This window comes from Pelophylax lessonae (genome assembly GCF_965119305.1).
Source record: "Pelophylax lessonae genome assembly, chromosome: 7".
Taxonomy (NCBI): Eukaryota; Metazoa; Chordata; class Amphibia; order Anura; family Ranidae; genus Pelophylax; species Pelophylax lessonae.
Window position 1 is genome coordinate 247125037 of NC_138774.1, and position 25952 is coordinate 247150988.

Below are 25952 nucleotides of genomic sequence, written 5' to 3' on the forward strand. Positions count from 1 at the left end.
AATGTGAGCTATAAACTGTACAACTCAGTTGAACAACAAACTGAGATCTTTTAGTTGGAGGGAAGTAAAAAATAAACTAATATGGTTGAATAAGTATGCACCCCCTTAAACGAATACTTTGTTGAAGCAAGTTTTGATTTTATTACAGCACTCAGCATGGCACATCTTGACTTTGCAATATTTTCCCACTCTTCTTTGTAAAAACACTTCAAATCTTTCACGCTAAAAAATGAAGTTCCTCTTCATGTTCAGCTTTATAGCAGAAGCCTGACGGTTTTGTGCCAATATTGACTGGTATTTGGAACTGTTCATAATTCCCTCTACCTTGACTAAGGTCCCTGTTCCAGCTGAAGAAAAACAGCCCCAAATCATAATGCTGCCACCACCCTGCTTCACAGTGGGTATGGTGTTCTTTTGGTGATGTGCAGTGTTGTTTTTGTGCCAAAGATATCTTTTGGAATTATGGTCAATAAGTTCAACCTTGGGTTCATTAGACCATAACGCATTTTCCCACATGCTTTTGGTAGACTTCAGATGTGTTTTTGCAAAATTTAGCCGGACTTGGATGTCTTTCTTCCTAAGAAAAGGCTTCTGTCTTGCCACCCTACCCCATAGCCCAGTCGTATGAAGAATATGAGAGTTTGTTGTCACATGTACCACACAGCCAGTACTTGGCAGATACTCCTGTAGCTCCTTTAATGTTGCTGTAGGCTTCTTGGCAGCCTCCCTGACCAGTCTTCTTCTCGTCTTTTCATCAATTTTGGAGGGACATCCGGTTCTTGGTTATGTCACTGTTGTGCCATATTTTCTCCACTTGATGATGACTGTCTTCACTGTGTTTCATGGTATATCTAATGCCCTGGAAATTATTTTGTGCCCTTCTCCTGACTGATACCTTTTAACAAAAAAATCCCTCTGATGCTTTGGAAGCTCTCTGGGCTTTTGCTGTAGGATGTGATTAAAGCCCCGCACACACGAGAAGAAATTCGGCCGGGAAATTTCGTCCGACGCCCGATCTGCCGATTTTCGGATTGTTTGTATGGTGCTTTCGACAGCAGACTCCGACTTTTCGGCTGACAAAATCCTGATGTGCAGGCATTAATATTTTTGTCCTCTGTCAAAACACGTCCGATTTTCGTCTCATTTGTACAGATTTCGATGGGGAAAAATCTAGACTAGACTAGGCATGCTCAGAGATGAAAGAACACATACAAAGCAATCCAACACATGACATCACTTCTGAAGTAGAATTCTGTCGTACGGGAAAATTTGTGTGCAGTCTAGAGCACATTCCAACCAACAGACACCACTCTGGACAAAAGATGGACGACCGGTCGGCGGAAATTCGTTGCGTGTGTACGAGGCTTAAGAAAATGTATGGAAAGACCTACTAGAATAACTGATCTTTACTTGGTGTTAATCAGAGGCACTTTAAATGATGGCAGGTGTGTACTGACTTTTATGTAACATGAGTTTGATTGTGATGGCTTAATTCTGAACACAGCAACAACACAGAGGGTGTGCACACTTATGCAACCACATTATTTTAGTTTTTTTATTTTCGCTCCCCGCCTGAAATTGTTTTCAATTGAATTGTACAGTTTATAAGTCACATAAAAAGGTGGAAAAAGCTCTGAAAGGATTTATCTTTGTCTCATTATTTTACATCACAGAAACCTAACATTTTAACGGGACTTTTTACATCCATTGTATATATATATATATTATACTGTATACATAGTATATAGATCCTCCTGCTGCAATTAAGTCAGCTGGAAAAAGAACTGGCTCAACTCCTGTAAATTATTTCCCAGACGCCTTATGATAAACAGAAAAGGAATATTACGAATAGCAAACATGATCAGATGTCAGCTGTCTTTTTACTAAAGCGGTGGCACAGATCCCTGCCATTCAGTACCTAAAAGACCTCTATTACCTCATTTTTTTTACGCTTTCTGATGTCCATAGAAGCACAATTTTCATTGATCCTTTAAATGATACTTTTAGGCTGGGTTCACACTAGTGTGAATTGGATGCGGGTTTCTTTGCCTCCAATCTGCATGACAGGAGGGTGTGCCCAGCTCTCAATGGAGCCTGTTCACACATCTCCATGGTGGGTGCGAAGCGGATTGCACTGGGGTCCTGTGTGTCTTTGGCTCAGTTTCAGGTCTGAATGCAGGCAAAAATTCGGGCCTGATTCGTCCCTGAAACGGAGGACAGGGACGTGCTGGTCTCCTGCTGTGAGCCGCATCTGTATTAGGTGTGAATCCAGCCTTAGTTATCTTTCCCACAGTAGGCAGCCTCTACTGACCTCTGAAAAGTGATCTGTGGTGGATAGATTTTCAGAGGGTGCAGAGTCTGTAGAGCAGAGGTGATCCTGAATGTATTTAAATTGAAATGCATGTGATGTGGCTGCTATATATGTATATAGCCCGTAAACTCATATTGCAGAAATGGATATCAAACGCCCGCCAACAAATACCCATTGGTCCCTTGCTGTCAATTTTAATTTCTGGAGGGAGGAACTGACATATAAACAAAGGAAATGCCCCCAAAAATGTTGTTACGATGGCTGGACTCCAATATGTCTGCGTACTCTACTATGCTTGGAGATGATCCTGCAGAAAGGTAGAAGTAGTGAAGGTCCCTGGTTTGGGATAAATGTTTGAACATGCTGTCCTGGTACGGCCGCAAATTTGAGTATAGGTTATTGCTTTAAATTGTTACCAATAAGGAACATGGGGATTGTCATTGCCAACCCACTCCTATATTGAAAAGTCTTGTTGCATAGAGACATTATATCAGCATGTATGGTGGATCTCAGAGAAACTAACATGTCTTTTAACCACTTAAGCCCCGGAAGATTTTACCCCCTTCCTGACCAGGGCCTATTTTGCGATTCGGCACTGCGTGACTTTAATGGACAATTGCGCGGTCGTGCGACGCTGTACCTAAACTAATTTGACGTCCTTTTTTTCCCACAGAGCTTTCTTTTGGTGGTATTTGATCACCTGTGTGATTTTTTGATCATGCGCTATAAACAAAAAAAGAGCGTCAATTTTGCAAAAATAACAATATTTTCACATTTTTTTTAATGAAATTCCCCAAAAAAAATGAAAAAATCAAAATTTTTTAACATTTTAGGCCAATTTGTTTTATGCTACATACGTTTGGTAAATAAAATCACAAAAAGCGTATTTTGATTGGTTTGCGCAAAAGTTATTGCGTTTACTAACTAAGGGAACGTTTTTTGTAATTTTTGTTGTTTTTTTTTAACGAGTAATGGCGGCGATCTGCGGTTTTTTTGCGGGACTGCGACATTGCGGCGGACAGATCGGACCCTTGACTGACCCTTGACCGGAGGCGCGCGCTCGCTCTCTACAGCCTCACAGGCTAGCGACGTAGACTTACGTCGCTTTGCCTGTGAGGGGCTGACCGCCGCAGTAAATAGTCGTGCGGCGGTCTGCAAGCGGTTAAAGTAACTAGGACTGGTTGGTTTAGGGTAGGGATGTTGAAGATGAGTTGTTGAACACATTCTCCGCTCTGTGGCTGTTATGGTGCCCGGGTCTCTTGCTTCCTGAAGAGCCGCCTTTCTGGGATGCAGCATGGGCAGGGGTTGCTGCTGTGCCGCCGCCATCTTGGACAGGGGAGCAGCATGGATGGAGAAAAAAAATCTGTCATTATTCCCCGGTCTGCAATTCCCCCCATGCTTCTTGGTGGACATCTGTAGCTGTGCTCGCAGCTCTGTGAGCTAATACCGGCAGGAACCAAGGCTCTAATCAGCTGGAAACTCCTCCGGCGGCCCACTGTGGAGAGGAGCAGTATTAGTGTGTAGCCATCAGCTTCGCGATTCACCACGCCCCCCCGTCTTACTAAAGATTTATGCAGGGGCAAAATTATTACAAGAAAGTATTTTTGTAGCTTTGGAAACCGCAGCTTGCCATTGCATGCTATCATTAAGCTTGTAATCTACCAGAACACCCAGATCCTTCTCACCCATTGACTCCCCCAGTCATTCTCTTCCTGATATGTATGACGTGTGCATGTTTTTAGCTCCCAAATGCATAACTTCACATTTATTAACATTAAACCTCATTTGCCACATATTTACTTAATTAAACAGTGCATTGAGGTCAGCTTGTAAGTTGGAGACATCCTGTAAGGACGTTATTCCACTACATAGCTTGGTGTCATCTACAAACATTGAAATGGCACTTTTAATCCCAGACCCTATATCACTTCTAAATACATTAAAAAGTAAGGGTCCCAACACTGAACCTTGGGTACACCACTAATAACCTTAGACCATTCAGATTAGGAATCATTCTTCAGTACTTTCAGTACACCAACGTTGCATAATGGTGTATACTGAATCAATGGGACGTAAGGCAAATTGCCTTGTCTATGCATTGAGACTGCATTGAGAAATGCAGATCAAAGGGGCTGATATGAATGAGCCTTTAAAGTGATATTTAAGCTAATTAAATTTTTTTTTAATGACAAACATGTTATACTTACCTGCTCTGTATAATGGAGTAATACAGAAGCACAGAGCAGCCCCGATCCTCCTCTTCTCAGGTTCCCCACTGGCACTCATGGCTCCTCCTCTTCTCTGAGTGCCCCCACAACAAGCCACTTGCTATGGGGGCACACGTGCATGCTCGCACCCAAGCCCCGCTCTGTGTGTTTACAAGACCCCACCCCCACTCCCTCCTTACTTGCTGTGAGTGACAGCAAGGGGAGCCAATGAGGAGACAGAGACCCGGGAGAGCAGCTGCTCTCTTGCACATCGCTGGATTGCGATCATGCATAGGATGCATGAAGGTAAAAAAACTTTAGCCTTTAGAACAACTTTAATGTTGCATTATCTGTCAAGGTTTTTTGCAGTCTGTGTAAAAAGAATGTTTCTATTCCTGTGTGAAAGGAAGCAGAAATCTCCCCAATGGGAACAGAGCATTAAAAAATCCTGATAAAAGTTCTAACACTTCCCCACTCTATCCAAATTTATTTTAAAGAGGAAGTAAACCCTCCTCTGCAACTTGTACCTATAGATAAGCCTATGATAACACTTACCTATAGGTGCTGTAAATATCTCCTAAACATGCACTGTTTAGGAGATATTTACTTTGCATGCAGCCAGTGACATCACTGGCGCATGCGCTCTGAAGGAACGGCCGCTCGGGCCGTTCCTTCAGAGCCCTGTGCCATGAATGTTGGCTCCTGGGAGTGACATCATCGTGGCTCCAGCCAATCAGATGGCCGGATGCCGCAAACCCGGAAGAAGGGCGACCGAACATGTCACCAGTGTGAGAGGTGAGCGGTTGCCACTGTGGGGCATCGTTCTAAGGTAAGTTTTTCATAATGAGCTAGTATGCATTGTACACTAGCTCATTATATGTTTGTCTTTCAGGTGTTTGTTTTTTTTTTTTTTTTTAATTCTGAGGTTTACAACCTCTTTAACCACTTAAGCCCCGGAAGATTTTACCCCCTTCCTGACCAGGGTTTTTTTTGTGATATTTTACTGCGTGACTTTAACGGACAATTGCGTGGTTGTACGACGCTGTACCTAAACGAATTTCACGTCCTTTTTTTCCCACAAACAGAGCTTTCTTTTGGGGGTATTTGATCACCTGTGCGATTTTTTGATCATGCGCTATAAACAAAAAAGTAGCGTAAATTTTGCAAAAATAACAATATTTTCACTTTTTTTTATATGAAATTCCCCCCAAAAAAAATGTAAAAATCAAAATTTTTTAACATTTTCAGCCAATTTGTTTTATGCTACATATGTTTGGTAAAGAAAATAGCAAAATGCGTATTTTGATTGGTTTGCGCAAAAGTTTTCGCGTTTACTAACAAAGGGAAAGATTTTTGTCATTTTTGGTGTTTTTTTTTTTTTTTTAACGAGTAATGGCGGCGATCTGCGATTTTTTTTGCGGTACTGCGACATTGCGGCGGACAGATCGGACCCTTATCTGACATTGACACTTTTGGGGGTACCAGTGACATTACTGCAGTAATCAGTGCTATACATATGCACTGTTACTGTAAAAATGACACTGGCAGGGAAGGGGTTAACTGTATTGGAGAGGGAGGGGTTAAGTGTGTCCTAGGGGTGTGTTTCTAACTGTGATGGGACATGTCTCCTATTGTAAAAACAGAGATCAACGGTTCTACATAGTTGAACCGTCTGATCTCCATTTTTACACAGGGGAGAATGACAGGCGGCTTGTTTACATAAGCCGCCCGCCTTTCTCCCGCTCTACCGACGATCGTAGTGTGACCGGCGGACATCGGGTCCGCCGGTCACACGCCCGGACTCCTCTGTGAACGAGCCGAGGCAGGCGCGCGCCTCAGCGGACGCGCGCTTGCCCGCTCTTGGCTCAAAACCCGGTGACAGGCTAGTGACGTAGATCTACGTCACTCTGCCTGGCCGGGGCTGACTGCCGCAGTAAATATACTGTGCGCAGTCGGCAAGCGGTTAAAGTTTTGACTGTTCCACTTAAAGTCATAGATGTATAGTAACTAAGTAGAACTACTTCACTACTGTACTTAAGTACCGAAAGGCGGTATCTGTACTTTCCTAGAGTAGAATTTTTTTCTCCTACTTCCACTTTTACTTCACTACATTTTTTCAATGATTTCAATACTTCTACTCCGATATTTTTTTTTTGTGCTGCATAGTTATTCGTTACTATTATAAAAAATTACCACTGCCAGAACAGTAGATGGCAGGTTTCATGAAGCTCAAAAAAATGTGCATAATGTAATTTGTACTTTTGACTTCTTTCTTTAATAACTTTAACTTTAATAAACTTTTGACTTCTTTCTTTAATAACTTTAACAAACTTTTGACTTCTTTCTTTAATAACTACATAACACAGTACTTTTACTTTTACTTTCAGTACTTGAGTAGCAACATTTTTAAAAAAAACTACTTGCAATACTTAAGTACAAAAAATGTTGAATACTTTAGTACTTCTACTCAAGTCACGTTTTGATTGAGCACTTCCACTTCTACTCAAGTCACTTTTTGATCGAGCACTTGTACTTTTACTCAAGTATGGGTTATGAGTACTCTATACAACTCTGCTTAAAGTAGAAAAAACCTTACAGTACTTTCAACTTTCCTTTTTAAATGTTCTGTCTTGTAATTTTAAATCATGTGCTCTTTTTCTTTCATAGCTTCCTGGATCCAAACTTACAGGATGTGCCTATTTCCCCAGAACCCCCTCCTACACCCCCTACACCAGTGTTTCCCCCTTCAGGGCCACTTGGCTCTGACAATGAGGAGCAGGAAGATCCTGGTGATTACTGCAGAGGTGAGAGTTTTTTAAATTGTACTTTTTGCCTACATTTCTATTAAAAAAGTGAGAGGACATACCTATAGCAGCCCTTGCCGCTCATTTAAAAAGCAAACCATGCTATATCATTTTTCAAAGAGCTCTACAGAATGGCTGCCAGGCATTTAGGAGGCAATACTGCTGCCGCCTAAATACCTGTTTCCTGACAGACTCCATGGCAGCATACGTTCGGGTAGGCTCCGCCTCCTCTCCTACCTCATAGGACCCCACTCCCATAAATCTTTGCTCCCTTTCAGCATCAGTGTTCTTTTTTCGTCCTCCTCATACATATGTCTGATGTTCCTACTATCTGGTCCTGTATATCGGTGGCAGACTGAGTTTTGGAGTCTCCGATAAGCCCTGGCTCTTAGCGGGGTATGGAGGGGGCAATGGAAGAGACCCTTAGCTGGAGCTATGTGGTTTGGCCGAGAGAGCCCTGCTGCTGCGGGTGGCCCTTTATTGCCTGAAGGCACAAGCCGGTGTTGCGTCTCCTGGACTCGGTTATGCTATCGGAGGGTGGTAAGCCCTTATATGGGACCATTTCTTTTTCCTCATTGTTATGCTTATCTTTCGTTTTTTGGTATGGGAATAAGAAAGGTACACGTGCTTCTTCTAGAGCGGTGGCTGCATGGATTGTCCAGGCTATACAATGGGCATATAGAGCAAAAGGCTTGGCTCCTCCAGAGGCGATTACGGCTCATTCTACCAGAAGCATTGCTACATCCTGGGCAGTTTCTAAACACGTCGCGCCTGATGTGATCTGCAAAGCAGCCGCTTGGTCATCTGTGAATACCTTCCTTACACATTACTGTGTTGAACCTGCTGCTTTATCTTCAGTTAACTTTGGCGTTCAAGTTTTGTCAGTTGACAGTGCCAATTAAAGTTTTCTTTATTCAGCATCTTCCCACCCGGGAGTGTATAGCGAGTTATTTCCCGAACGTATGCTGCCATGGAGTCTGTCAGGAAAACGGAAAATTGATATCAAATACTTACCGTAATTTTCCTTTCCTGATGGACTCCATGGCAGCAGGAGTCCCCTCCCAATTCCTGAGTAGGCTAGTTACAGAACACTGATGCTGAAAGGGAGCAAAGATTTATGGGAGTGGGGTCCTATGAGGTAGGAGAGGAGGCGGAGCCTACCCGAACGTATGCTGCCATGGAGTCCATCAGGAAAGGAAAATTACGGTAAGTATTTGATATCAATTTTCCGTTTTTTTTTTTGGCAACCAAACTAGGAAAACCAACGTTTGACTCAAGGTTGCAGTGCAGCCCCATTCAATTGACTAAATTATATGGGGTAAAATTTTTGTTGCGGCATGTATACATCCGTATCCTGGTCGGGGGGGGGGGGGGGTAAACGGCAGCTCAAACACCTATATTTACTGGTTCTTTAGAATAAAAAGATGGTAGTTGTAATTTTTCAAGTTGCATGATATTTGCAAAACTGTTTATCAAATCCATATTTTCATTCATTTTAGTGCATTCAGACACAATTTCATTCACAATCGTTGTATAAATAAAAGAGTTATTGTCAAGTAAATAGATATCGAATATGTCAAGCCTCAAAATTGCATTCACCTGCGAAATGGAAAAAAACGAATCAATATGTGATGCTTTACAGCTCATTAGTTTAGAGTTAAAGAATATGCAAAAGCCAACATTTCATATTCCTGATATGTGCTTGTTGTACCATGTACTTATATGAAAAAGTATCCTGTTCTCTATTTGTATTGCTTCCTTTTTATGAAATACCAGGTGATCCTGCCAGTCCCTCTGCTTTCCTATCAAAAACAGACAGCACTAGGCAGGAAAACACAGCATGGTCAGTTGTCTGGCTGTGCTTGGTGCAAATTCAATGATCAGGCTTATGCTGACATACCCCCTTCTGCACAGTCATTCACTGGGATGATCAGTGTCCTTTTGTTTCTTCTCCCCCAGCTCATTATGCAAATTAGAACAGAGGGAATGTGATCACTTATAAAAAAAAAAAAAAGGAAAAAACAAAGTATTCATAATTTTCTATATGTATCCACAAATGTTGTACCTTTCATTTCTATTTTAAATTGAATGGGTTGTTTTACAAGAGAGAGAGTTTATATATACTTTTAAACATAAATGGAGGTCGTGAATTATTGCTTTCATTTGGATTGCTTTTCATATTGGCTAGTTACTGCATGTGCCCAAAGAATGAGGTCAGCTGCCTACCTGAAAATACTGAATGACCATATTATTCCATCAATGGATTTTTTCTTCCCTGATGGCACGGCATATTCCAAGATGACAATGCCAGGATTCACCGGGCTTAAATAATTGTGAAAGAGTGGTTTAGGGAGCATGAGACATCATTTGCACTCATGGATTGGCCACCACAGAGGCCACCATTGAGAATATTTGGGATGTGCTGAAGAAGGCCTTGCGCAGTGGTCCGACTCTCCCATCATCAATAAATGATCTTTGTGAAAAATGAATGCAACACTGGACGGAAATAACATTCTTCTGACATTGAAGAAGCTTATCGAAACAGTGCCACAGCAAATGTGTTTTGCAATCAAAGCCAACAAAATATTAGAGTGTGTGACCTTTTTTATTTGGGCCAGGCAATGTATTTTTACTGCTGACTCTGACCACAGAGGCCATAAGCTTTTGAGTAATGACAATCCCTGTAGAGTGTTGGTTTACTTTTTACCTCAGTGTACTTGTTTACCCTAGTGTTTACTGATTCTGATTAGAGATTCTTTCTAAAACCCTGTTTTCTGACAAATTTAAGCAGAAGCAAGTCCGTTTAAGTTACACAGGTGATCAGGCAGGAAGGAAGCAAGAGCAAGGGTAGTCAGGCAAGCCGAGGTCAATACTGGAGAGAGATCAGACGGGTCCAAAGGTAAGCCGGGTCACAACAGGAAAGCAAGACGGGTACACAGGTCACAGGTAACGGGGAGCTGACGATAATCCAGCGCTGGATGGAGCCGGGAGTGAGCTTTATATAGGGGCCGGGCTGGCGCGCTGTGCGTCACGACGCACACGCTCCACACCGGCACGCATGCGCGCACCCGCAGACGCGCACCCGCCCGCATCGCTCTCTAACCGCAAAGCGGCGGCTACGTCCTTGACACCAACCGACTGCATGGCAGGTCTTTATATATCTTGTCAATCATGTGGTGCCCAAGCAGCTGGTGTTCTGGCCACGCTTGATCTGCTTCAGACAGAGATTGCAAACAGCAACGCTGCGATCTACTGCACATGTGTTGAAAAAAGCCCACACCAATGAACTTTTGGAAGTCAGCGGGGAGTTAGCAGCACCCTGCCCCTGTGGAGCTCTGTGCTGTGATGCAATGGGGTGGCTGCCCTTAAGGGGGCCCCTGGAGTATATCCTGCCTTGTTGGAGTTGTGCTACCTCCTCCTCACTTTCCTCCTCTATTCTCTCAGATACCCAAGTACAGCCAGTGACCTCATCATCCCCTCCCTCCTCATCACTGGAGCCAACTCGGCAGTATGCTGCAGCTGTGGAAACATGGCTGCTAGTTTCTTGTCTGTCATTGTCACCCCCTCTTTCTAGGCTCACGTTATTCCCTTCCTCAACCTGGGAACCAACATCGGAGCATTCAAATTGTGGCTCAGCCTCCAGCACCATGTAACTGACACTATGATCAAATAATTCTGGTGACTCCTCAGTGCATGATGGTGAGGCTACAGTAGCTGTGGACAAGGAGCCTGTGGAACGGGCCGCTTTGGCAGGTGCGGTGGAAGGCAAACTAGTATGAGCCTGGGTGACAGAGGACGAGGAGGATGTGGACGGCTTAGTTATCCACTCCACCAACTCTTCTGAATGTTGTGGTTCAATAACACTGCCAGCACCGGAAAAAAGGACAAGTGTGCCCCGCCTGCAGAGGATGCACCATGTCCGTGACCGCCACTTTTCACTGTGGACACAGAGGCTGCTTGCCTTTTTTAGAGGCCTGTGAGCGTTTATAACTGTTTAACAGTTTATAACTGTTTATTATAGAACGTGGGATGGAAATGTAGCAATATTTTCAGGCATTGGGCCTGACATGGTTCTGCCATCGTTACCAGTATCACTTCCAACACATTTAAGTTGAAAACCCAAGTGTGAGAACTGAGACAAAGACCATTCCGGCATCTTTGGTTTGTTTTGTTTATTTTGTAATAGGGATGGGAGAAGGGAATGTGTGGGATACTCCTCTGGCTCAACTAGGTTCAACTGGGACACTGTACAGAAAAATGCCTTGTCTTGTCGCCAGCTGAATGCCGGACAACTTTCCCTGGTGCCTGAAGACTCCGTTCCGCTGAACTGTGCTGAAACTTCAGATTAACTCAGAAGATCCAGGACTGTAAGACATTTGACTCCTGACACTCTGTTTAGCTCAAAAGTCCGGTGAACAGCTTCCTCCAGCCCTTCACCGACTGAGGTAGCTCCTTGAAACTGCTTGTGCTGCTGCAACTCTTAACACTGTACACTTCACACTGTAAACTTCACTCTTCAGGGCCCAACCGCTGGCACCCCCTCTACACTTCAGGGTCCTCTTCACTAGGCACCCCCTATAACACTTCAGGGTCCTCTTCAGTAGGCACCCCCTTTAACAATAGCTGGCTCCTGGATCCCTGGGACCTTCACCGGAGTGGTCCCCTCTATACTTCAGCTAGACCCTCAGGGGCAATTCACAGTACTCATGAACTTGGCATGGAAGTCAAGATGAATCGGCGCTATATTCATACATCTAATGATAATGATGGATGTCCCACTTAAGGGGAGGATAACTAAAAAGGGGATCCCAGTGGTTAAATATATCTCTAGGCAAAATAATGAAGCACAGTATTAGATAAGAAAAATTGACCAAGTTGTGTACTAATACATAAATAAATTAAACATCAGAAATATTAATAAAATTCATAATATAGACAATAAATATATCTGTGATATATATAAAAAATGGTGATGAATATAATGTGCAAGAAACAAGTGCAAATCTGCAATAATAAAGTGCAAAGGTGATTATGAATAAAACTAAGTAGTTATTAAGGCGTGATCAAAAAGTGATATGAACATATATAAGTGCTGTGTTTAAAAACAGTCCATTTCAAAAATAGTGCAAAAATGCCAAAGGTAACAATTCCGTGAGCGTGGTATGAGTGACCCCAAGTACACTCAGCTTCAAGGTGATCGTCAGTGCGGTACAATTTCACAGTGGATCCCGATACTAATAAGAAATGGCCGCTCCCCTTAGCCAAAGTATAAACAATCGTAGTGGACAGAGTATGTCTCCTGACAACTCTCAATTTCAGGCACTCACAGGGATAGATCTCCTGGTCTCCTGTTCGGACCTGCTTGTACAGCAGAAGTGTTGTAGATTAGCCCCATGAGTATTCACTCAGATTTTTCCCGAATATTCCATTACATAGATAAATAAGAGGGGGCTCATTGCGCAGTATATCAAATCATTTAGTAAAATACAAAAGTAGCAACTTACATGTCAGTAAGGAAAAAGATTCCACTGCAAATCGTGGGATATGTGTGAATGTAGGACTTCCGGTCACGGCCGTAGACACGGAAGGACGTCACCCGCCTCCTCCCGACACGTTGCGTCACACACCTCGTGACTTTCTCAAGGGAGAAAGTCACACCTGGGAGACATGACAGCCCAGCTGAAAATCATGGCCCTGCTGTTAGGCAGCCAAGGCCCATTATGCTTTAACCTAGCACCTACCTTGTAGGGTGCTACAGAAATATGATGCTTGGATGCAATACTTTTGTGCTTGGGCCACTATAATTTTATTTTTATTATTGCGTTTTATTTTTTGGGGGGATTTTTATAACTTTTTAGTATAGAGTGTGGGAAGGGAATATGGTGCTTGGGGGCAATACTTTTGTGCTTGGTGCACTATAAACTGTTTTATTATATATATATATATATATATATTTTTTTTTTTATTTCTATACTGCACTGGCTGATATATACTGCACGGGCTGATATATACTGCACTGCTGATATATCAATACTGCACAGTTTGATATATCCTGCACGGGCTGATAAATCCTGCTGATATATCTATACTGCTTTGGTTGATATATCTATACTGCACTGGCCGATATATACTGCACAGACTGATATATCCTGCACAGGCCGATACAGTATATACTGCACTGTCTGATATTTACTGCATGGGCTGACATATACTGCACGGGCTGATATATACTGCACTGGCTGATATATACTACACTGCTGATATATACTGTACTGCTGATATATACTACACTGTCTAATGTATACTGCACGGGCTGATATATACTACATGGGCTGATATATACTACACTGTCTGATATTTACTCCACTGATGATATATACTGCACGGGCTGATATATGCTGCACAGGCTGATATATACTGCACGGGCTCAAAAATACTGCACCGCTGATGTATCTATACTGCACTGGTTGATGTATCTATACTCCACTGGCTAATAAATTACTATATAGCTCACACAATCCACTACCTGCCTAATCTCACTCCTATCTCGCCCTAACACACTGTACACGGCTGCCGTGTCAGCAGCAGCCTTATATAATGTGTAATGCATTATGGGGCGCTCATCAGCGGGCGAATTGAAGCGCCCTTTATGTTCGTGTGTTCTGTGAACACAGGAACACCCGATGTTCGTGTCGAACATACGTTCGACTCAAACTCGAAGCCCATCTCTACTGGTAAATCATACGTCTAACAATTACAGAAAGTAATGGGTAACATATGCACAAACAAGGTCCATAAAGACATGGATGAGTGAGTTTGGGGTGGAGGAACGTGGCTGGCCTCCACAGAGTCCTGACCTCAACCTGATGGATCACCTTTAAGATGAATTAGAGTGGAGAGTGCGAGGCAGGCTTTCTTATCCATATCAGTGCCTAACCAGAAGAGTTGAAGCTGTTATAGCTGCAAAGGGTGGGCCAACTCAACTATGAACCCTACTTACTAAGACTGGAAGGCCATTAAAGATAATATGCGTGTAAAGGCAGGCGTTCCAATACTTTAGTAATATAGTATGAATATGTATATAACCCAATTCCAAAAAGGTTAGGACACTGTACAAATTGTGAGTAAAAAAGGAATGGACTAATTTACAAATCTCATAAACTTATATTTTATTCACAATATAATATAGATAACATATCAAATGGTGAAAGTGAGACATTTTGAAATGTCATGCCAAATATTGGCTCATTTTGGATTTCATGAGAGCTACACATTCCAAAAAAAGTTGGGACAGGTATCAATAAGAGGCCGGAAAAGTTAAATGTACATATAAGGAACAGCTGGAGGACCAATTTACAACTTATTCGGTCAATTGGCAACATGATTGGGTATAAAAAGAGCCTCTCAGAGTGGCAGTGTCCCTCAGAAGTCAAGATGGGCAGAGGATCACCAATTCCCCCAATGCTGCGGCAAAAAATAGTGGAGCAATATCAGAAAGGAGTTTCTCAGAGAAAAATTGCAAAGAGTTTGAAGTTATCATCATCTACAGTGCATAATATCATCCAAAGATTCAGAGAATCTGGAACAATCTCTGTGCGTAAGGGTCAAGGCCGGAAAACCATACTGGATGCCCGTGATCTTCGGGCCCTTAGACGGCACTGCATCACATACAGGAATGCTACTGTAATGGAAATCACAACATGGGCTCAGGAATACTTTCAGAAAACATTGTCAGTGAACACAATCCACCGTTCTATCCGGCTAAAACTCTATAGGCCAAAAAAGAAGCCATATCTAAACATGATTCAGAAGCGCAGGCGTTTTCTCTGGGCCAAGGCTCATTTAAAATGGACTGTGGCAAAGTGGAAAACTGTTCTGTGGTCAGACTAATCAAAATTTGAAGTTCTTTTTGGAAAACTGGGACGCCATGTCATCCGGACTAAAGAGGACAAGGACAACCCAAGTTATCAGCGCTCAGTTCAGAAGCCTGCATCTCTGATGGTATGGGGTTGCATGAGTGCGTGTGGCATGGGCAGCTTACACATCTGGAAAGGCACCATCAATGCTGAAAGGTATATCCAAATTCTAGAACAACATATGCTCCCATCCAGACGTCGTCTCTTTCAGGGAAGACCTTGCATTTTCCAACATGACAATGCCAGACCACATACCTCATCAATTACAACATCATGGCTGCGTAGAAGAAGGATCCGGGTACTGAAATGGCCAGCCTGCAGTCCAGATCTTTCACCCATAGAAAACATTTGGCGCATCATAAAGAGGAAGATGCAACAAAGAAGACCTAAGACCCGAACAACTAGAAGCTTGTATTAGACAAGAATGGGACAACAATCCTATTAATAAACTTGAGCAACTTGTCTCCTCAGTCCCCAGACATTTGCAGACTGTTATAAAAAGAAGAGGGGAGGCCACACAGTGGTAAACATGGCCTTGTCCCAACTTTTTTGAGATGTGTTGATGTCATGAAATTTAAAATCAACTTCTTTTTCCCTTAAAATAAACATTTTCTCAGTTTAACCACTTGCCGACTGCCTAACACGATCTACGTCAGCAGTCAGCCCCTCACAGGCAAAGTGACGTAGGGCTACGTCACTAGCTTGTGAGGGTCTAGGGAGCGAGCTCCCGCTCCCGCGTGGTCACGGACCCCCCCGCGCGTGTGTCACTCTGTGATCGGCGGGGGAGAGGGAGAAAGTCAGGCGGCTTGTGTAAACAAGCTGCCTGTCATTCTCCCCTGTGTATGAAGGATGATCATACGGTTCTACTATGTAGAACCGTTGATCACTCTTCATACATCTGAAGCCACAGCCAATCACAGTAGAAAGCACGCCCCTAGGGACACACATAGCCCCTCCCTTTCAAAAAAAGTTAACCCCTTCACTGCCAGTGTATTTTTATAGTAACAGTGCATATATATAGCACTGATTACTGTAGAAATGTCACTGGTAACCCCAAAAGTGTCAAAAATGTCAGTCAAGGGTCCGATCTGTCTGCCGCAATGTCGCAGTACCGCAAAAAAATTGCAGATCGCCGCCATTACGCGTTAAAAAAAAAAACAACAAAAATGACAAAAATCTTTCCTTTTGTTAGTAAACGCGATAACTTTTGCGCAAACCAATCAAAATACGCTTTTTGCGATTTTTTTTACCAAACATAGGTAGCATAAAACAAATTGGCCGAAAATGTTAAAAAATTTTGATTTTTACATTTTTTTGGGGGGGAATTTCATATAAAAAAATGTGAAAAATATTGCTATTTTTGCAAAATTTACGCTCTTTTTTTGTTTATAGCGCGTGATCAAAAAATCGCACAGGTGATCAAATACCACCAAAAGAAAGCTCTGTTTGTGGGAAAAAAAGGACGCCAAATTTGTTTAGGTACAGCGTCGCACGACCGCGCAATTGTCCGTTAAAGTCACGCAGTGCCGAATCGCAAAATACCCCCTGGTCAGGAAGGGGGTAAAATCTTCCGGGGCTTAAGTGGTTAAACATTTATGTCATCTATGTTGTATTCTGAATAAAATATTGAAATTTGAAACTTCCACATCATTGCATTCTGTTTTTATTCACAATTTGTACAGTGTCCCAACTTTTTTGGAATCGGGCTTGTATATATACAGTATATATATATATATATATATATATATATATATATATGCACAGTGGGTCAGTGGGTATAGAAAATAATCACCCCCCTTTAAAATAATTACACTTTCTTGCTTTGCAGCCTCAAATGAAGACAGGCACAATTTTTGTTTTATCTAGCTGTATTTACTCAGTGCAACTTATAACATTCAAGTGAAAGATATAACACCAGCATGTCCTGTTATGGGGATATTTCTCCCCAGCTGGGACTGGAATACCTATCAGAATAAAAGGAAAAATGGATTGGGGAAAATACTGTCAAATTCTTGAGGAAAATCTGCTGCCCTCTGCAAGAAAGTTGTCAATGGGAAGAAGGTTTACCTTCAAACATAACAATGACCCAAAGCACACAGCAAAAATGACCACACAGTGGTTGAAGGAGAAAAAGGTGAATGTCCATGCATGGCCTAGTCAGAGCCCAGACTTAAACGCCACTGAAAATCAAGTCAAGTCAAGTCAAACTTTATTGTCATTCCACTACACGTGAAGACATACAATGGAACAGTGGCGGCCCGTGCATAGGGGGCGCCAGGGCGCCGCCCCCCTAAAAAAAAAGGAAAAAAAAAAAAAAAGACAAAAAGAACAATAAAGTTATGGAAAAAAAAAATCAGTTTGCCGACCTATGTGGTGGCTAAAGGGGGGGGGGGGGTTTACGACCCAGAAGAGGCGCCTATTGGCTGCCTTCTGGGGACGTAACCTGGGCGCAGGAAAGATCGCTTGGCCACCCCCACCCCACCTTCGTGATATCCTGGCTGTGATTGGTCCAGTCTCCAGCCTGGACCAATCATCATCCAGGACATCCGATCGCTGATGTCGCAATGGGGGCGGTGTCGGTGCGTGCGCACCGTCACCGCTTCCCGCCGCCCAGACCGATCGGAAGACAGAAGACTGAAGAGGACGAGACGAGCAGCGCCGTGGACGGTTCCCGGAATCCCGCCATCCCGCCGCCATCAGAAGGTAAGTGATTGAAGCCGACCTGTGCCATGCCTGTGCCATCACCTGTGCCATGCCTATGCCATCACCTGTGCCATGCCTATACCATCACCTGTGCCATGCCTACACTATCACCTGTGCCATCACCTGTGCCATGCCTGTACCATCACCTGTGCCATGTCTATACCATCACCTGTGCCATGCCTGTACCATCACCTGTGCCATGCCTGTACCATCACCTGTGCCATGCCTATACCATCACCTGTGCCATGCCTGTGCCATCACCTGTGCCATGCCTATACCATCACCTGTGCCATGCCTATGCCATCACCTGTGCCATCACCTGTGCCATGCCTATATCATCACCTGTGCCATGCCTGTACCATCACCTGTGCCATGCCTATACCATCACCTGTGCCATGCCTATACCATCACCTGTGCCATGCCTGTGCCATGCCTGTACCATCACCTGTGCCATGCCTGCACCATCACCTGTGCCATGCCTATACCATCACATGTGCCATGCCTGTACCATCACCTGTGCCATGCCTGTACCATCACCTGTGCCATGCCTATACCTTCACCTGTGCCATGCCTGTGCCATGCCTTTACCATCACCTGTGCCATGCCTGTGCCATGCCTGTACCATCACCTGTGCCATGCCTATACCATCACCTGTGCCATGCCTGTACCATCACCTGTGCCATGCCTATACCATCACCTGTGCCATGCCTGTACCATCACCTGTGCCATGCCTATACCATCACCTGTGCCATGCCTGTACCATCACCTGTGCCATGCCTATACCATCGCCTGTGCCATGTCTATACCGTCACCTGTGCCATGCCTATACCATCACCTGTGCCATGCCTATGCCATCACCTGTGCCATGTCTATACCGTCACCTGTGCCATGCCTGTACCATCACCTGTGCCATGCCTATACCATCACCTTTGCCATGCCTATACCATCACCTGTGCCATGCCTGTACCATCACCTGTGCCATGCCTATACCATCACCTGTGCCATGCCTGTGCCATGCCTATGCCATCACCTGTGCCATCACCTGTGCCATGCCTATACCATCACCTGTGCCATGCCTGTACCATCACCTGTGCCATGCCTGTACCATTACCTGTGCCATACCTATACCATCACCTGTGCCATGCCTGTACCATCACCTGTGCCATGCCTATACCATCACCTGTTCCATGCCTATACCATCACCTGTGCCATGCCTGTACCATCACCTGTGCCATGCCTATACCATCACCTGTGCCATGCCTATACCATCACCTGTGCCATGCCTGTACCATCACCTGTGCCATGCCTATACCATCACCCGTGCCATGCCTGTACCATCACCTGTGCCATGCCTATACCATCACCTGTGCCATGCCTATACCATCACCTGTGCCATGCCTGTACCATCACCTGTGCCATGCCTATACCATCACCTGTGCCATGCCTATACCATCACCTGTGCCATGCCTGTACCATGACCTCAAAGTCACGCAATTTTTTTACCGCGTTTTTTGCCGCAAAGCGATACCTATTACATTTTTCTTTTTGCGCCACCCCCCCCCCCCCCCCCCCCAAAAAAAATTTTGGGCACCAGCCGCCACTGCAATGGAAAGAAATGTCGTGTCTCGCAGAATCATGGTACTACACACTGATTAAACATAAAAATATACGAAAATAGAACACAACAGAGAACTTAAAAAAAATATATAAAAGCACTACATATTTCTTATTGAGTCTTTGTAGCAGCAAGTGTTTGTAGAAGTGCCTTAGTGCATATGTTTTTGTAAAAAAAAAAAAGAAAAAGTTTTAAGGGGGATACAGCCTGGGGGGAAAAAACTGTTGAACAGTCTGACAGACCGGGTTTTAATACCCTGGTACCTTCTACCTGATTGCAAGAGCTGAAAGAGACTTTGGGAGGGATGGGTGGGATCCCTCACGATACTAGTAGTTTGCTGGAGCATCGTGTATGGAAAATGTCCAGGATGGAGGGAAGAGGGGAACCAATGATTTTTTCAGCTGTCTTCACTAACCGCTGCAAGATCGTGCGTTCAGCAAAACTGTCGTTTCCATACCAAACAATATTGCAGCTGGTCAGCACGCTCTCAATGGTTTCCTTATAGAATGCAGTAAGGATAGATGGAGGGAGGCTGCGAAGAAAGAGTAGACGCTGTTGTGCCTTCTTGGTGAGTGACTTGACGTTGGTAGTCCAAGTGAGATCCTCTGAGATGAACACTCCCAGAAATTTAGTGCCGCTGACTCTCTCCACAGTTGAACTGTCGATGGTGATCTTCAGAGTTTCCCCTTAATTCCATCACAACCTCCTTTGTTTTACTTACATTGAGGGACAGGTTGTTTGTACTACACCATTTACCCAGTTGTGGAACTTCCTCTCTGTAGAATGTTTCTTCACCACCACAGTTATGTCATCCCCAAACTTGATGATGTGGTTTGAGCTGAACTTGGCAGTACAGTCGTGGGTCAGCAATGGGAAAAGCACACAGCCCTATGGGGCACCCATGATCAGTATGGTAGCACTCGAGATGCTGCGGCTGACACAATAGTGACTGAGGTCTTCCGGTTAAAAAGTCCAGAATCCAATTACAGAGGGGCAGGTCGAGGCCCGGGGAGTTCAATTTAGTAATAAGTTGCTGAGGAAATATTGTGTTAAATGCTGAAATGAAGTCAATGAACAGCATTCTAACGTAAGAATCTTTCTGTTCTAAGTAGGTAAGGGCCAGATGGAGAGTAGAGGCTACTGCATCGTCCGTGGAACAATTTGGACGATATGCAAACTGGTATGGGTCCAGTGTGTATGGAAGACTGGACTTCATGTGATGCATGACTAACCTCTCAAAGCACTTCATCATTATTGGGGTTAGTGCTATGGGACGATAGTCATTCAGACAAGACATAGGTGTCTTTGTCACTGGGATAATGGTGGTGGATTTAAGACAGGTAGGGACAACTGCCTGGCTCAGCAATGTATTAAAGATATCTGTAAGGACATCTATCAGCTGTGCAGCACAGTCTCTCAATACACATCCAGGTATATCATCTGGGCCAGCAGCTTTCCATAGGTTGATCATGGACAGGGTCTCCCTTACGTTGGTTTGCGAAAAGCAGAACACCTGGTCATTCGAGATGTGGGTAGTTTTTGTGCAGGTGTTTGGCTTTGCATCTGGAACCGTGCATGAAAGTGGTTGAGTGCATTCAGAAGAGAAATGTCATTATCACTGCCCTGTGGCAGGGGTTGTAATCAGTGATGGTCTGGAATTTGATGGCTTGCTACGGGGGCTGTTTGCTATTGCTAAAATGTTTATTGATTTTTTGAGCTTATTGTTGTTTTGCCTTCTTGATGCCATAAAACAGATTGGCTCTTGCTGCTTCAAGTGCTGCTTTATCCCCTGATCTGAATGCCTCATCTCTGGTCTTTAGCAGACCATGAACCTCTGCTGTCATCCATGGCTTCTGATTGGCACGTATGATGATGGTTTTGATGACTGTTGCATCATCTATACATTTTTTTTAATGTAAGCAGTCACTGTGGAATGACTTTAGGGGGGAAATCTGTGGAATGACTTATAGACTGCAGTCAACAAATGGTCACCATCAAATTTAACTGAACTTAAAGAGGTTGTAAACCAGAAACATTTTTTTTTTCTTTTTGCAACCTGAAAGAGAAACACATAATGAGCTAGTATGCATCGTATACTAGCTCATTATGAAATACTTACCTTAGAACGAGCCCCCGCCGTGCCGCCCGCTTACCTGTATGACGGGCGACATGACTAGTCGCCCGTCTTCCGGGATCGTGGCATCCGGCCATCTGATTGGCCGGAGCCGCGGTGACGTCACTCCCGGCTGACAGTCACGGCACGGGTCTCTGAAGGAATGGCACCAGCGGCCGTTCCTTCAGAGCGCATGCACCAGTGACGTCACTGGCTGCATGTAAGGTAAATATCTCCTAAACGGTACATGTTTAGGAGATATTTACAGTACCTATAGGTAAGCCTTATCATAGACTTACCTATAGGTACAAGTTACAGAGGAGGGTTTACTCTTTAACCGGTTGCCGACCGCCGCACGACTATATACTGCGGCGGTCAGCCCCGGCCAGGCAGAGTGACGTATCGGTACGTCACTCGCCTGTCACTGACTTGCGAGCCTATCGCGGGCGGGCGCGCGCCCGCCGAGGCGCGCGCCCGCCACGGCTCGTTCACAGGCAAGTCAGTGCGTGTGACCGGCGGACTCGATGTCCGCCAGTCACACTGCGATCGCTCCTGTGAAGGGAGAAAGACAGAGCAGCTTGTGTAAACAAGCTGCCTGTCAGTTCTCCCTGTGTAAAAGTGAAGATCTGTCCGTTCTACTATGTAGAACGGTTGATCTTTGCTTTTACACCAATAGGAATGTCCCTACACAGTTAGAATCACGCCCCTAGGACACACTTAACCCCTCCCTGTCCAATAAAGTTAACCCCTTCCCTGCCAGTGTCATTTTTGCAGTAACAGTGCATATGTATAGCACTGATTGCTGCAGTAATGTCACTGGTAACCCCAAAAGTGTCAAAAATGTCAGTCAAGGGTCCGATCTGTCCGCCGCAATGTCGCAGTACCGAAAAAAAAATCGCAGATCGCCGCCATTACGCGTTAAAAAAAAAAACACCAAAAATGACAAAAATCTTTCTCTTTGTTAGTAAACGCGATAACTTTTGTGCAAACCAATCAAAATACGCTTACCAAACATAGGTAGCATAAAACAAATTGGCCGAAAAATGTTAAAAAATTTTGATTTTTACTTTTTTTTTGGGGGAATTTCATATAAAAAAATGTGAAAAATATTGTTATTTTTGCAAAATTTACGCTCTTTTTTTGTTTATAGCGCGTGATCAAAAAATCGCACAGGTGATCAAATACCACCAAAAGAAAGCTCTGTTTGTGGGAAAAAAAGGACGTCAAATTCGTTTAGGTACAGCGTCGCACGACCCCGCAATTGTCCGTTAAAGTCACGCAGTAAAAAATCGCAAAAAAACCCCTGGTCCTTTAGCAGCCAAATCCTCCGGGGCTTAAGTGGTTAAGCAGTACTGCAAAGAAGAATGAGCAAATATCGCATTGTCTAGATGTGCAAAGTTAATAGATACATATTCCAGCAGACTAAAGGCTGTAATTAAAGCAAAAGGTGCTTCAACTAAAATACTGACACAAGGGGTTGATCCTTTTTCCAACTAGGTGATTCTGTTTTTGAATTATTTTTTGTTTTTTCTGACATGGTATTGTTTTATCTTTCACTTGGATGTTATAAGTTAATACAGCTGGATTAGGAATGCACCGAAATTTCGGCCACCGAAATTATCGGCCACCGAAATTATCGGCCGAAAATGGATTAACATTGCCGAAAATAAATATGGCCGCCGTGGGGAAGGAGGAGGGCGGGCAGGTTTTAAAAGTCCCGCCTCTGGCCGGCCGTCCGCCTCTTAATGACGTCCCTACTACGATCTGTGCATTATGAATGGACATACCAGGCGGAGGGGGGGGCGGGGCGAGCGGCCGCTATAGATAGAACTATGTGAATTATCCCTGTCAGCTCAGCACGTCTATGTGTGAATGAGAACAGAACTGAGCTGACACCGGGGGCGGGGGGGCGGGCGGAGCGGCCACTATTAGCTGTAACTATGTGAGAGCTTCACTTCCCTGACAGGCATGTATCTCCGCTGACAGGGAAGTGAAGCTCTCACATAGTTACAGCTAATAGCGGCCGCTCCCCCCGCCCCCCCGCCCGGTGTCAGGTCAGTTCTGTTCTCATTCACACATAGTCGTGCTGAGCTGACAGTGAAGGATCACATTAGTTCTATCTATAGCGGCCGCTCGCCCTGCCCCCCCCCGCCTGGTATGTCCATTCATAATGCACAGATCGTTGAGAGGCGGTGCTGCCGGCCAGAGGCGGGACTGCCGGCCAGAGGCGGGACTTTTGAATGCAGGACACCCGAGGAGGGGGACGCTGAGGCAGTGGGGGTGGGGGGAGATGGGGGGGAGGGGGGGGGAGGCTGAGGCAGCTTACCAATGGTATTTGTATTATGAAGCATGAGGGGTTAATGTATTGTCACTGCACTCGTCTATTAGTGACCGACCAGTGGCAGGTAATTAACCCTTTTTTGCTGCATTAGTGCAACCAGTATCAGTGTTAATTAACACTGGTTGCACTGATACTGGTTGCACTAATGCAGCACAAAGAGGTTAATTACCTGCCACTGGTCGATCACTAATAGATGAGTGACCAGCAGTGACAATACATTAACCCCCTCATGCTTCATAGTACAAATACCATTGGTAATTAAATTAACCTATTGCCAACCCATCACAGTACATATACTGTGACAGGGTGGCAGCGACAGGTGTACGTCACTACCTGTTTTTGGTGTATGCCCCTGTTCTTTCTATTTTAAATTTTTTTTGGGGAAAAAGTAATTTTCGGTTTCGGTTTTCGGCCAAGGGCATCCTGCATTTTCGGTTTCGGCCCAAAATTTTCATTTCGGTGCATCCCTAAGCTGGATAAAAACAAAAACTGTGCCTGTCTTTATTTCAGGCTAAAATTTCAGATGACGTTGAATGTACAGCTGAAAATAGCTAGGGAGTGTATAAAAAGACATTGCTATTGTACTGCAGAAAACCAGATAAAATTACAAACAGAGAGATTGTTCAGGAATGTTTTAGAATGTGTGATTAGAGAAAGTGTGAAGTTGTGATAGTGTGATCTGTATATAAACTAATGGGAGGAGGAAAAGGGAGAAATATCCTAAATATGAAATGGTAGAAACATGGATACAAAATTATCTGTATGTGCAATTGTGCTATAAGCAAAGTGACATGAACCAAATGAACAAAATCACAATATCATAATTGCGATGATAAAATTTGACATGATTAGGGAAAACAAGGAGGAGTGGACCGCATGCAGTAAAAATATGTGTATATACATATACATGAACACACATGTATGAGCAATATATAAATGCGCATATGCATACAAAGAAACTAAACTTACAACGCATACATAAATGTCAGGGAGCTTCCTTCATAGTTACATAGTAGGTGAGGTTGAATGAAGACAATAGTCCATCCAGTTTAACCTGTGTAGGTGTGCGTGGCCGTAATCATCTCACATACCTCTGAATGTTCTGATCCTTGAGATGTACGTCTAAGAGTCTTTTGAAAGCCACCATACTACCCGCAGAAACCACCTCTTATGGTAGAGAATTCCACAATCTTGTAGGCCTAACAGTAAAGAATCCCCCACGTTGCCTGAGGTTAAAACGCTTCTCCTCTAATCGCATTGTATGCCCTTGAGTCCTCATGCAATCCTTTCGACTGAATAGCTTTTTTTCTATGCTGAGATCACCATTGAGGTATTTATAAATTGCTATCATGTCTCCTCTCAGGCGTCTCTTCTCCAGGGAGAATAAATCAAGCGATTGAAGACGCTCTTCATAATTAAGGTCCTCCAACCCCCTAATCATTTTAGTTGCCCTTCTCTGGACTCTCTCCAGCTCCAACACATCCCTCCTGAGGACTGGCGACCAGAACTGGACAGAATACTCCAGATGCGGTCGGACCAGAGTTTTATAAAGTGGAAGGATTATAGTCTTATCTCTGGAATACATCCCTTTCTTTATGCATGCTAATATTCTGCTGGCTTTGGCAGCTGCCGCTTCAGAAGAATTGTCCAAAAGATCGAATTAATGAGGCTTTAAAAGAGCTGGAGTTTTGACACAAGATATTTGTCTCCAGGAGACCCAGAGGAATGTGAATATCAAGTATACCTAAATCTCCTAGTTTCATGACAAGACACAGAATAGATCATAAAGCGATAAGTATCCTCTCGAAACACTGGCATTAATTGACATCAGATCCCTTGCTGCAAAAAGAACTTCCATCTAACCCAAAATTGATCTTCTGCAGAGTATCTATCATGAAGAATTCATTAGCACCCAGTAGAATTAATTCCCAGGGGAGGATCT

At 44.0% G+C, this 25952-nt stretch overlaps 1 protein-coding gene across 4 annotated transcripts in view; it reads left to right on the forward strand.

The window, feature by feature from the left end:
* The window catches only part of SRPK3 (SRSF protein kinase 3), a 252684-nt gene that overhangs the window by 47817 nt on the left and 178915 nt on the right, over positions 1-25952 (forward strand). For all 4 annotated transcript variants that reach the window (XM_082262612.1, XM_082262611.1, XM_082262613.1 and 1 more), the window contains exon 3: positions 7186-7322. In XM_082262612.1, coding sequence (XP_082118738.1) covers positions 7186-7322 — 137 coding nt within the window. The remainder of the gene's footprint in view (positions 1-7185; positions 7323-25952) is intronic.